This window comes from Gastrolobium bilobum, unplaced genomic scaffold, assembly GCF_033153095.1.
Source record: "Gastrolobium bilobum isolate Gb01-03AN ecotype WA unplaced genomic scaffold, APGP_CSIRO_Gbil_v1 utg12553, whole genome shotgun sequence".
Taxonomy (NCBI): domain Eukaryota; kingdom Viridiplantae; phylum Streptophyta; class Magnoliopsida; order Fabales; family Fabaceae; genus Gastrolobium; species Gastrolobium bilobum.
In genome coordinates, this window is record NW_026897643.1 from 49,418 (window position 1) to 63,143 (window position 13,726).

General features: G+C 37.5%; 1 protein-coding gene across 2 annotated transcripts in view; it reads right to left on the reverse strand.

Moving 5' to 3' along the window:
* Positions 1 to 12,681, reverse strand: part of LOC133308931 (ABC transporter B family member 26, chloroplastic-like) — a 38,031-nt gene extending 25,350 nt beyond the window's left edge. Inside the window, exons 1-6 of one of the 2 annotated variants that reach the window (XM_061509664.1) lie at positions 12,239 to 12,681; positions 10,389 to 10,516; positions 9,981 to 10,023; positions 7,359 to 7,403; positions 7,102 to 7,224; positions 6,909 to 7,012 (exon numbers count right to left, since the gene is read on the reverse strand). In XM_061509664.1, coding sequence (XP_061365648.1) covers positions 6,909 to 7,012; positions 7,102 to 7,224; positions 7,359 to 7,403; positions 9,981 to 10,023; positions 10,389 to 10,516; positions 12,239 to 12,601 — 806 coding nt within the window. In that variant the 5' untranslated portion in view covers positions 12,602 to 12,681. The remainder of the gene's footprint in view (positions 1 to 6,908; positions 7,013 to 7,101; positions 7,225 to 7,358; positions 7,404 to 9,980; positions 10,024 to 10,388; positions 10,517 to 12,238) is intronic. The other variant, XM_061509665.1, reaches the window with a different exon arrangement.
* Positions 12,682 to 13,726: the final 1,045 nt, after the last annotated feature.

The window sequence follows — 13,726 nt, forward strand, 5'->3', positions numbered from 1 at the left end:
GCCGCCCACCTCCTCTGCGCGTGGGCCTCACGCGCCACCTTCTACCGGCGCATGTGCACTACTCCGACGGCTTTTTCCGGCCGGTCTTGGACAGAGAAGCTCGCCTTCTCCTCCCCTTTCTGGATCTGTGATTGTTTCTCTGTGGGTCTGACCTTAGACGCGTGGTTCTCCTTGATTGGATATCGTTTGCCTTCGTTTACGGCTTTTATATTTTATCTTTAAATGGCAGCAGCATCTCCTGATCTCTCGGAGGTTAACTCTCCTTTTATTGTTGCAAATATAGCTCAGTCAGACAATGTATCATTTGGTTCAGGTTCGGACTATGCTGCACTCCAAACCCCTCTCAGGAAGGCTTCTTCTCAGTCTCAGCCTTATACTGGTAATCCCATTGCTTGTGTTTCTCATTCTACATCACTTGGCACTTGAATATTTGACTCCGGTGCTACCGATCATCTCTGTGGTAATAAGGAACTCTTTACATCTCTTACTTATTCTGATCATTTACCGTCTTTTACCCTTGCGGATGGAACCAAAGCCCTATTTCGTGGGATTGGACAAGCTCGTCCGACCTCTACCTTGGCCCTGACATCTGTCTATTACATTCCTGGCATCCCTTATAACTTAATTTCTATTAGTAAGTTGATCCACTCCCTCACTTGCACCATTACTTTCTCTAACCATTCTGTTTCTGTGCAGGATCCGGGTACGGGGAAAATGATTGGAGTGGGTCGTGAGTCACGGGAGCTTTATTATCTGGATGTGCCTCGTCCTTCAGTAGCATGCTCTCTCACAGAATCTCCACAACTTATCCACAGTCGCCTTGGTCATCCAAGTCTTTCAAAGTTGCAGAAAATGGTTCCTCTTTTGTCCGGTCTTCAGTCTTTAGATTGTGTGTCATGTCAACAAGGGAAGCATACACGCTCCTCTTTTGCCAGTCGAGTCAATAAACGAGCTGATGCCCCTTTCTCTCTTGTTCATTCAGATATCTGGGGTCCAAGTCGTACCTTGTCTGTCTTAAATTTTCGGTATTTCGTTACCTTTATTGATGATTTTTCCCGTTGCACTTGGACCTATTTAATGAAAAGTCGTTTTGAGTTATTTTCCATTTATAAAAAATTTTCTACTGAGATCCATACTCAATTTGGTGTTTCTATTCGTATTCTACGTAGTGATAATGCTAAGGAATATGTTTCTATTGATTTTTCTAATTTCTTGGCCACACAAGGTACTTTACATCAAACTACTTGTCCTCATACTCCACAACAAAATGGAGTGGCTGAACGTAAAAACAGACATCTCTTTGAAACTGCCCGTACCCTTCTTATTCATATGCAGGTTCCCCTTCACTTCTGGGCAGATGCTGTACTCATCTCTTGTTTTCTCATCAATCGCATGCCTTCATCTGTGCTCCACAATGACATTCCTCATAATCTATTGCTTCCAGATGTTCCTCTTTATCCTCTAACTCCACATGTCTTTGGTTGTACTTGTTTTGTTGATGATCTCACTCCTGGTAAGGATAAGTTAACATCCAAAGCCTTTCAGTGTATCTTTCTTGGTTATTCTCGTCTTCAAAAGGGTTATCGTTGTTATTCTCCCGACCTTAAGCGTTACTTAGTTTCCGCTGATGTCACTTTTCTTGATCAACAACCCTTTAATTCTATCCCATCTCAGATGTCACAGGTTGATCATGTACTTCCTGTCCCTTTTCTTGACTTGTCTTTGCCAGCTGCAGGTGCTTCTATTCCAGATGAGCAACCTATTGCTTCTATACCTGAGGACCATCCACTTCTCACCTATCAGCGTCGCAAAACTGTGCCTCCTGTCGACTCGACTCTTGCTGACTCATCGCCCACTGCTGTTGCTTCTTCCCCTCCGGATCCTTCATCAGAGACTCTTCCCATTACTCAAAGAAAAGGTACACGTACTACTCGTAACCCTTATCCTCTTTATACCTTTTTGAGTTATGACCGTCTTTCTTCACCTCATTTCACCTTTGTTTCTAGTCTTTCTTCTATTTCTATTCCTAAGACCACAGGTGAAGCACTTTCCCATCCAGGGTGGCGCCAAGCAATACTTGATGAGATGACTGCACTTCATTCCAATGGCACTTGGGACCTTGTTTCTGCTCCTCCAGAGAAGTCTATAGTTGGTTGTCGCTGGGTTTTTACTGTGAAAGTTGGACCTGATGGCCATATTATCGTCTCAAGGCACGTTTAGTTGCCAAGGGTTTTACTCAAATCTTTGGCCTTGATTATAGCGATACATTTTCTCCGGTCGCTAAGATGGCGTCAGTCCGCCTCTATCTTGCCCTTGCTGCTGTTCGTACTGGCCACTCCTTCAACTTGACATCAAAAATGCCTTTCTTCATGGTGATTTACAAGAAGAAGTTTACATGGAGCAACCACCTGATTTTGTTGCTCAGGGGGAGTCTGGAAAGGTGTGTCATCTTCGGAAATCCTTATATGGTCTCAAGCAGTCTCCTCGAGCATGGTTCAGTCGCTTCAGTTCTGCTGTTCAGGCATTTGGCTTAATCCGCAGTAAAGTTGACCATTCTGTGTTTTATAGGATTACATCTCCTGATAAGTGTATCTATTTGTTAGTCTATGTTGACGACATCATTCTCACCGGAAGTGATCAAGACGGAATTCGTCAGTTAAAACAGCATTTGTTTAGTACATTTCAAACAAAGGACCTTGGGAAGCTGCGTTACTTCTTGGGAATTGAGGTGGCGCAATCCAGACAGGGCATTTCTATCTGTCAAAGGAAATATGCCTTGGATATCCTAGAAGAAACTGGTATGTTGGGGAGTAAACCAGTTGATACACCTATGGATCCTAATGTCAAGTTATTGCCCGGATAGGGGGAGCCGTTATCTGATCCTGGACGTTATCGGAGGCTAATTGGGAAGCTCAACTATCTTACTGTGACTAGGCCATATATTTCTTTTGTTGCTAGTACGACTAGTCAGTTTCTTGATTCCCCTTGTGATTCACATTGGGATGCTGCTGTGAGGATCCTCCGATACATCAAAGGAGCACCAGGAAAAGGTTTGTTGTATTCAGATCAGGGAAATACAGAAATTTGTGGTTATTCAGATGCTGATTGGGCAGGATCACCCTCGGACAGGCGCTCTACTTCTGGCTATTGTGTCTTCTTTGGAGGAAACTTAATTTCGTGGAAGAGCAAGAAACAACCTGTTGTTGCTCGATCTAGTGCAGAAGTTGAGTATCGTGCAATGGCAAATGCTACCTGTGAGTTAGTCTGGTTAAAGCAGTTGATTCAGGAGCTTCATCTTTGTGAACAGAAACAACCCATGACACTCATCTGTGATAATCAAGCTGCGCTACATATATCCTCTAATCCTGTCTTTCATGAGAGGACCAAACATATAGAGATTGATTGTCACTTTATTCGAGAAAAGATTCAGTCAGGAGAAATCAAGACTGCTTTCGTCAACTCCTCTGATCAACTAGCGGATGTCTTCACTAAAGCTCTTAGAGGTCCTCGGGTTCAATATATTTGTAACAAGCTTGGTGCTCACAATATATACGCACCAGCTTGAGGGGGAGTGTTAGAATATATTAAATATGATTAGATATGATTAGTCTGTAATTATTATGATTAGATATGATTAGTCTGTAATTATTATGATTAGATATGATTAGTCTGTAATTAATTCTGATTGTATTAGGTTTATATTAGGTTTGGGCCTTTCACTTAAGCCCATTAGAGTCTCTATATATTGTAACCCTCTAAATTAGATCAATACACAACATATTATTTTATATTCAAGTATAAGCAACAAGGCCCACTCTCTTAGTAACTTCAAAAGGCTCATAGAATTGTGGACTAAGTTTCTGATTAACACGCCTAGCCAAGGATTCAAGCTTATATGGCTGAATCTTTAAGTATACTTTACCCCCCACTGTATTCATCTCTTATTTTCTTATTTGCCAATAACTTCATATGTGTTTGAGCTTGACAGAGGTTGTGCTTAAGCTCCTCCAAAAAAGCATCCCTATTGCGTAACAATTGATCCACAACATCCAGCTTTGTATTGGCAGCACCCAACTGAATTAAAACAGGGGGATCACAACCATATAATGCTCGAAACAGTGTCATTTGGATGGAACGATCATAAGATGTGTTGAGCCAAAATTCGGCCCAAGGCATCCACTTCACCCTCCCTTTAAAATGCTGTCCCACAAAACAGCAAAGGTAAGTCTCAACCGTTCTATTCACCACCTCCGTCTGGCCGTCGATTTGAGGGTGATAAGCAGAACTAAATTTCAACTTAGTGCCCGCAAGCCGAAAAACCTCCCTCCAAAAACTGCTGATTAAAACCCTGTCACAGTCAGATATGATTGACTTAGAAAATCCGTACAAACGCACCACCTCACGAACAAACACAGCAGCTACATGTTGAGCCGTAAATGGGTGTGATAAACAAATAAAATGTGCATATTTAGAGGCAGTCTACTACCACGAATATGGTGTCCATTCCATGAGATTTTGGTAACCCATCAATAAAATCCATTGATATTTCCTCCCACACCTGATCAGGTACTCCAAGAGGCTGCAACAGTCCCGCAGGTGATAATTGACAGTATTTTTGTTGTTGACATATGGTGCAAGCTTGTACATACGCTGCCACATCACACCTCACTCCCTTCCAATGAAATAATGACGAAATCCTCTTGAAGGTGCGTAGCTCACCTGAATGACCTCCCCATGGCAATGCATCAAATTCCTGAAGCAATAACTGTTTGCGTGGAGAACTATTAGGAATTACCAGCCTCCCTTTAAACCATGAACACCCTCTGCTTACTATATAAGCCGGGTGAGACTCTGAATTCTGTAAAATATCAAGCATAATTGTGTGAACATCCTCATCATGTATGCTCTTATCAGCCAACAACATTAAATCTGGACTGGACAGTAGAGTAACTCCTTTGAACTCCATTACCCGTGAAAGAGCATTCATTGCCCGATTCTCCACCCCTAGCCGATATTGTATCTCAAAATCAAAGCCTAATAACTTAGCTGCCAATTTTTGTTGACCCTCTTCCATCAACCTCTGCTCAGTAAGGAATTTTAGGCTTTTCTGATCAGTGCGATGATAAACTTACGCCCCATGAGATAATGACGCCATTTATACATTGCCAAGACAATAGCTTTGAGCTCCCTCTCGTAAACTGATAACTGCGGGCATCTTCTGCAAATGCTTGGCTAAGAAAAACAATTGGTAAAGAGTCTAGCATCAACACTTCTCCCATTCCTAGACCTGAAGCATCAGTCTCAATCACAAACTGTTTCTCAAAAACTGGTAAAGCCAACGTTGGCGGCCTCATCATCACCTGTTTCAGCTTCTCAAAAGCCTCCTCAACCTGATCGTCCCATTTAAAATTATCCTTTTTCAGAAGCTGGGTAAGAGGTCTAGCTATCATACCATAGTTTTTGACAAAACGCCTACAATACCCCGTAATTCCCAAGAAACCCCTTAATCCTTCCACTTTGCTTGGATCATTTTTAACCCCTCTTTGCTTATAATGTGCCCCAAATATTCAAATTCCTCCTTGCCAAAGCTGCATTTTTTCAAATTAGCTTGCAATCTGTTTTGTCAAAGAATTTCCAGAGCTTGTGATAAATGCTCCAAATGATCTATTACACCTCTGTTGTACACCAGTATATCATCAAAAAACATTAACACAAACTTCCATAAAAAAGCGCAAAAGATGTTGTTCATTAAAGATTGAAATGTTGATGGGGTATTTTTTAATCCGAAAGGCATTACGAGATATTCATAATGTCCCTCGTGTTTGCGAAGTGTTATCTTCACAATATCCTCCTCACACATCTTCATTTGATTATAACCTGATTTCAAATCCAGTTTAGAAAAAATACTGCTCCTCCCAATTCATCCAGCAACTCATCAATAATCGGCATGGGGAACTTATTAGTAATGGTGACTCGGTTCAATGCTCTATAATCCATGCAGAACCTCCAGCTCGCATCCTTCTTTTTCACCATAATCAAAGGACTCGAAAATGGGTTGCTACTAGGTCGGATCATCCCTGACAACAGCATATCCTTAACAAATTTCTCGATCTCTATCTTCTGGTAATGTAGATAACGATTAGAATAGGAAATATAATATGTATAGATTTGGTTTAGATTTGTATAGATTACTTTCCTATTTGTAAATATTATTTTCCTATTTAGGACTTAGATTAGGTCTGGGCTTCTCACTTAAGTCCATTAGGGTCTCTATATATTGTAACTCTTTGTATTAGTTTAATACATAACATATTATTTTATATTCAAGTAAGACCAACTCTAGTCTCATCAATAAGCACTATCATCTGCAAATAGCATACAACATGAAACCTCATCTTGGATATCTTTTGTTAGCCCATCCATCACTACGGCAAAAAGATAAGGACTCAAAGCAGAATCTCAATGTAAACTTACTGTGATTGGAAATAACTTGATGTGTCATTACAAATGTTTGCATATGTAATAACACGATCATACCTATCATTGATTGCCTCTACATACTTTGACGATACTATTTTTGTTCTCAAGATCCCACCATATAATCTTCCTTGGAACCCTATCATACGCCTTCTCGAGATCAATAAATAGAACCTTTCTTGGAACCCACCGCGAAACCTTTCTTCTAATTGTATTTTTTTGGATCTCTGGTTTTGTATCACATCGATACTAAACAGAGTAGTTTCTGCAATATGATTGTTTGTTCTTCTTACTTCTGGCCGCAGTTCTATCAGAGATGCTCTTAAAAGAATGAAAGTACAGACAAAAGAGAACAAAAAAAAGCTCAATGAAGCAAAGCTACCCAATCCCCAAACGTAACCAGAGAATCCGAGAATGTTACCGATGCTTACTGGCCATAAACCACGAAAATTGCAGATAACATAGAACAAATCACCAAGGCAGATGATGCCAATGGCCAAGATAAAGTCAGCAAATTTATTATTGCTCCTGTTCCCTATATAGCAAAGAAAAGAACAGATAATGACATAGGGAAAAATAAAATCATCAAATTAAAGCAAAAGATTAATATGTAAGAATTAATACCTGCAATGTGTTGCGTAATATCAAATGTAGATCATTTCCTATAACATGGGATAGTCGTTGACAATCTGCTGCAAGCCTGCTTGTCAAGTCACCAACTTTTTCTTTATCAAAATAGGATATATCCTACATCAGAGATAATACAAGCAGTGGGTAATCAGAAGAAAATAAAGAAATAGAAGACAACACAAATAAATAACCCAAGAAATGCTAAAGAACAACCCTTGGCCCCATATATTTTCAACTTGTAAAACGCATACCTGAAAAAGAATGGCTGTGAATAAATTTTCTTGCAGACGCCGTACCTGAAAAATGATGCATGGATCATTGGATGGTGACATGTGCTTTGAATCTTAAACAACATTATTAGAGATATAAATTTTATTTTATTTTTAATTAACATCAACATTACTTAAACAATTCAGTCAATGAAGAGACTGAAATTGTACTAATAAAACAGTAAATATAGAAATTGAATTTAATCTTTTAAAAAACAAGGGATAATTCCCAAACCGGAAGTCTTAGCATAAGTGTTGAACCAAGAGAGAAATGTCTAACAAAAAGTGGTTAATTAAGTCAACAAGCAGTTTAACCACTCATTATTAACCATTTCTTGTCTTCATCCAATACCTCATCATGGCTTTCTGGCTTGGTTATTCTCCTGGAAACAATGCATGACCGAACCGGAGAATATCATAACATCATTTTTTGGTGGACAGAAAAAGATATATTATAATAGAAGGGGAAAAGTACAAGAAAGGATAAGAAGCCCTCCAATAGAAACCACAAAGCTGAGAGAGAACAAAAAAGATAAACCCATATAAGAAACCAAAATCCAGTCCCAATCCATAAGATAAAACTGAAAAGGGAGCCACAACAACAACTAGAAAACCTCAAAAATAACTTCTGCGCAAAATGGAGAATCTAAACTAAAACTAAGTTCAAAAGAACTCTACCTTAACCTCCAAAACTAAACCCAACTTCAAAATTACGATGAAAACGTAGTTAAGCCTTCAATTTACTTTACACCCCCCAAAATTTGCTGTGATGGGTAAACATTGAAGTTCCTTTTCCACTTTTTTCTTCGTACCATGGTCATTGGTGAAAATACCACCGTAACATCCTTACCCAATAGGTACAAGGACCCATTTGGATTGGTTTATTTGCCTCAGTAGCTGCTTTTTTTCAAAATAAAAAAAATTACTTCTCAATTTATTATGCAATTGGATGCCAACTTTAAAAATAAATAAATAAAGCAAAAGTCACAAAAAAAGCCAAAATACAAATTTTTTTTTTTAGAGCCTATTTGGAACCTCTTTTTTTAACCTAAAAGCTACTTTTAAGCTAAAGTTAAAAAAAGTTTAAAAAATAAAGCTAAAAGTTATTTGGTGATCATATAAAGTTGTTCTGATGTTTATCAAAAAAAAAAAAAAAAAGTTTTTCTGATAATTTTAAAGGAGGGAAGATAAAATAATTTATTATTAGAATGAATTATTAGAGTAAAAGACAAAATTTATAAATATGTTTAGAATAAGGATAAAACTGTAAAATAAATATAAGAAGTCAAAAAAGTTGGCATTCATCTTAAAAAAAGAAAAAGCTCCTTTTATGAGCTTTTAACTTTTTGCTTCATTATAAAAAATATATATATATATATATATATATATATAAATAAGAGCTTTTATAAAAACATGTTGGCTAAGTTTCTGCTTTTAGGAAGAAGAGAAGCTTAAAATAAGACATGCCAAATAGGCTAGTCAACATTCCTAACTTCTAAAAAAAACCAAAATACTGTTTGTTGACCAACTTCAAAGGGTAAGGGTAAGGATCGATTATACGCAGCCTTATCCTTTGAATTTTGCAAAGATGTTGTTTCCCGGACTCAAACCAATGGCCTTGCGGGCATGAGCAACCTTACCTCTACTTCAAGGCTCGCCCTCTAGGTGAAGACCTATAAATGAATTTTAATTATCTCTAATCACCTACACCTTGTGCAGAAATTCAAATTTTTATTACATGAATGAGGGAAGCAAGAATCAACTCTGAACCCATTGGTTATAAAATTGTTGATGCCATGTCATGAATCAACTCTCCCAAAAGTTGTTGTTAGATCAAGACACATGAATGGTTCTATATTATATCACTAAGAAAGGTTAAAAAATAAATACAAAGAAAGAACATTGTCACAATGATTTGATCATACTTGATCACTATAGAATAAAGTTTACGCTGACCATACAATTGATTTGATGGAAAAGGACTTTTAAGCAACAACAGAAAAGATCAACCTTTGGAAAGGAAAGCAAAGGAATGGAAAAGCCTGAAAAAGTACGAAACGGAAAGGAAAGAACTAACATTGGAAAAAGAAAATGTTGATAGGACAATTGAGTGTTTAAATCATGAAAAATGAAGGACTCAATTAAGTCAAAGCTATCTTGTAAAAATTCAAAATTTCACTAGCTCCATTAACAAGGGATACCCAACTTTATCAAGAAATGCTTCCACACAAACAATAGTAGGAGCCACTCTAAAGGAGCAAAAGTGTAAAGATCTTTGTTGCAACTAGAACGGTATTTACTATAATTTAGGTAGATTTCTTTAGAGAAATGAGTTTCTGATGAAGAATCATGTTTTTACACCAAGTAAAGTAAGAAGCATGCTCAGCAGGATCTGGATCAAAGACAGTCCTAATCAATGAATGATTGGTAAAATATAATTCATTCAAATGAATGTTTTAGATTAAGTGGAACTGCAATGGAAAGGCAAGACAAAAGGAATCTAGGTTCCCAGACCAACACTAAAAGCTGAAAAGAATTGCTATATGAATATTTGACCAACAAACAATGAGAGAACAAAGCAGGTTGAGATCAAGAAACACTCACCAAGGTTACATTCAAAATTCCAAAGCAGCCGCTACGCAGACCACTGAAATTCAAATGAGAGAACAAAAAACCACCCACTCAATCTTAATATTAAACATATGAACAAAAATTGATATCAACATTGGGCAATTAATTTTGAGTCAAAGCATTCCCTGTTTTGGTAGTGGTAGAATTAACACATACAATAATGCATAAGTCACTTTACACTATGTTTTATCTCCTAAGATTTAGGTCATGTGTTTTCAGACACTGTGAACTGGCCCTGGTTACATTAGGACAAGCTCCTTAATCCTTGGGTGCACTAGGTTGGACATGTACCTTGGGTAACCTTTATACTATTATAGAGGTTATGGAATAAGTGTCTAAAAATATAGGTTAGACATAGAAATTAAGCTCTTTAAGAATTACCTGCATATCCCTGAAGTGAAACACAGAAGAACCAAAAAGAATGCATTCCTTGAAAACGCCACGGTCTCACCACTCTCAGCTGAAAATATTGATGCCGCCAATATACTCGGCATGGTTATTTCTGATAGCTGCAGCAGCAGAATAAACATTGAGAATTAACATAAATTGGAGGAAATCATAAGAAAAATGATGAAGCTACAGTGGTACACATATCAAGTTGCACCAGTTATTTTGTGATGGCGGTGCCTTCACCAGTCACCACCCATTAAAGGGCTTCCCAACTTGCGAGCGCAAGGGTGAAGGCCGATTGTACCCGTCCAATATATATATATATATATATATATATATATATATATATTCAATGTGTGTCATATCTTATATATATATTCAATGTGTGTCATATCTTACAGTATCACTGCTGGATCATACCTTGCCATGTCACTACAGAGTTTGACTATAACAATAAGTCATTAACAACCTAAAGTCAAATCTCATTGCCAGTACATGATTGATGGATGGACATAAGGCCAAAATCAAACTCTTCAAATTGCTTACTCAATATAAATATATATATGGGTTTATTATTTTTTCTGTTACATGAAATATATGATTATCTTCTGCAACCCCGAAACAACGTCATTTTAAGATTTGGGGAATAAAAATTGGAACCTTATGGGAATTTTGCTTTTCTTTTACGATATCAATTTTCGCAAAACGCCCTATATTTTTTCCCCAAACCCGAAGATGTATTAAGGAGGAAATAATTTTATCTCTTATAATAGGAGAAATAATAAACTATATATATAACCGTCAAATTAAGTTCGACACTAATATCAAATTAATTTCACACACACACACATAATGCCTACATTTTTTTTAATGCCTACTCTACCCAATTCTCTCCAATATTGTTAGACTAGAATCTCAACTAACCTTCACTCTTTCTCTTTCCTCTTGAGATTATCATATAACGATATTGGAAATAAGTAGGTACACACACACACATAATGCCTACATTTTTTTTAATGCCTACTCTACCCAATTCTCTCCAACATTGTTAGACTAGAATCTCAACTAACCTTCACTCTTTCTCTTTCCTCTTGAGATTATGATATAACGATATTGGAAATAAGTAGGTACAAAAAAAGTACTCATAATATCATATATATATATATAGGGATAAGATTAATTTACATTGGTGTAAGAATAATAAATCTTATCCAATAGCTGTAGCTCGGTTGGCATCACATGGGAGAGAATTTAGATTCAATTCCCACCAAATACATCTTTGGGGAGGGTTGAGGAACTTTAACCGTAACTAAGCCCCTACTCGGAATTAGTCTCAAAGAGTTAAAGCCTATAAGGATCCCCAGGAGTCGACTCACCTCAAAAAGATAATTAAGATCAGAATATCAAAATAATAATAATAATAATAATAATAACTCTTATACACAATCTTAACCGATACATTTTAGGTAGTTAATGAGTTATTCTCGCAATCAAACTCTAAATTGACATGCGAAGGTATGATCCAGTGATACTGCAAGATATGACACAATGCAATGAAAACAAAAAAATACATTGACATATTACCAAAAAAAGTCATTGAAACACAACCAAGGAATATATAGCACTCCATAAAGTATTGTCCAAATTTCAACAACCAGGCTTCAAGAGAAGAAAGAAACCCCACTAGTGTTAAGCACTACGCGAAGAATGCATTGAAAAATAAAATAAAGTAAAAAACTTCTTTGTTTTAAGCACAGTTTCAAAACTGATAGTAACCATTGCAATTGAAGTTCGTAAGAATGAAAAGCCACTACTGAAGAATGCTATGCTATCACACTCACAGCAGCGACAGCAAGGGACCCGAAGGCCACAATCGCAACCCATCGCTTATCGGCGACTAATTCCCACATTCGCCGGAGAGCGAGCATCACCGCCGTCGGCTGCTCCGCGTCTTCTTCCCGGTGCTCCGATAAGGTCCACCAGCTGCCACCGGGTAAAATGGACGCCACGAACCCGACCCGTTTTCCGAGAAGCTTTTGGAACCCAGAAACAGCTTCCTCGTTCTCTGACACGGCGAGTCGGAAACGGGTTTCGGGGGTTACGACCCGGAAGCTTTTGGAGCGCCCGAAGAGAAAGTGGGTTTGGGGTTTGTTGTAGAAAGTGTTCCATTTGGGAATGTGGGAAACGCAAAGGTTAGGGGACATGCTTATTTGCAGAAGCCAACTTGTGTAGTAATTCTGCTAGGGGTCTTGCGTGTCATCTCGTTGAAGCGTAAGCCATGAAAATTCTCCTACTTTTTTTTTTTTTTTTCTGAATTCTTCTGCCATTTTATTTCATCTCGAATTTATAAAGTAAATAAATACATTTTACAGGCTAATTCCGTATCCCGATGCCAATTCAATTCAATGCAAATGTAAAAATGCATGAAAAATTCAAAATTAAATAAGTTAATAAAAAAGGACAAATTATATACTCTTTAATTAATTATTCACCCTGCACAAAATTGAAATAATTAACTCACTTAAACATTAAAATAATTAAAACATTTAGCAATTTCAAGACAAAAATACCCTTATCCGCATTCCATTATTGGCAAACATTAAGGGTATTGTAACATCCCGTAAAAATTAGGAACGTATATAAACTGCCACTAGTGATGTTAATTCATGTTTTGAACTCGAAATATATATGTATATATGTATGATTAGGGTGGAATAAATGTGAGTTAGGAAATTTAATTTTTGTGCATGCATGTTATTAGGGATAAGTAGGAATACTTTAGGAATTTGAATATTGGTTATAAGTATGTGATTAATTTTAATTCAAGGAATAAACTCTTTAGTAAATAATTAGAGAGTACATAAAATAATAAGGCATGGGTAATTCTTAGATGGAAGAACCATTGGACTTGTAATTTTTGGACCTAATCCTTGTGTTGGCCGACGGCCCAAAGGCCTTAAAGGGGGACTTGGTTCAGCCCTAATCTCTTATCTCACTCACATCTTATCCTTAATGAATCCTCAAGGTTGCCATGCATTGGTTGGGTATTAACACATGGCAAAACATCTCCCACCTTTGTATTCCTCTATGCGCATAGGGTAGATAAAAAATTCTGATGACTTGTTGCTTTAGCCAAGCCCATTCAGTTTTATTACATGCAACCAATGGGAGAGGTGTGAGCAGCTTGCATGTCATTCCATTGGGTAGAAATCCCTCACCCATTTACACCCTTTTGTGTGCTAAAAAGGGAGAAAGCCTAGCTACTTTTCTGATTTTTGTTAGCTTTTAAATCAACTTTATAACCTCCATCATTTCCCCCTAGGCGCTGG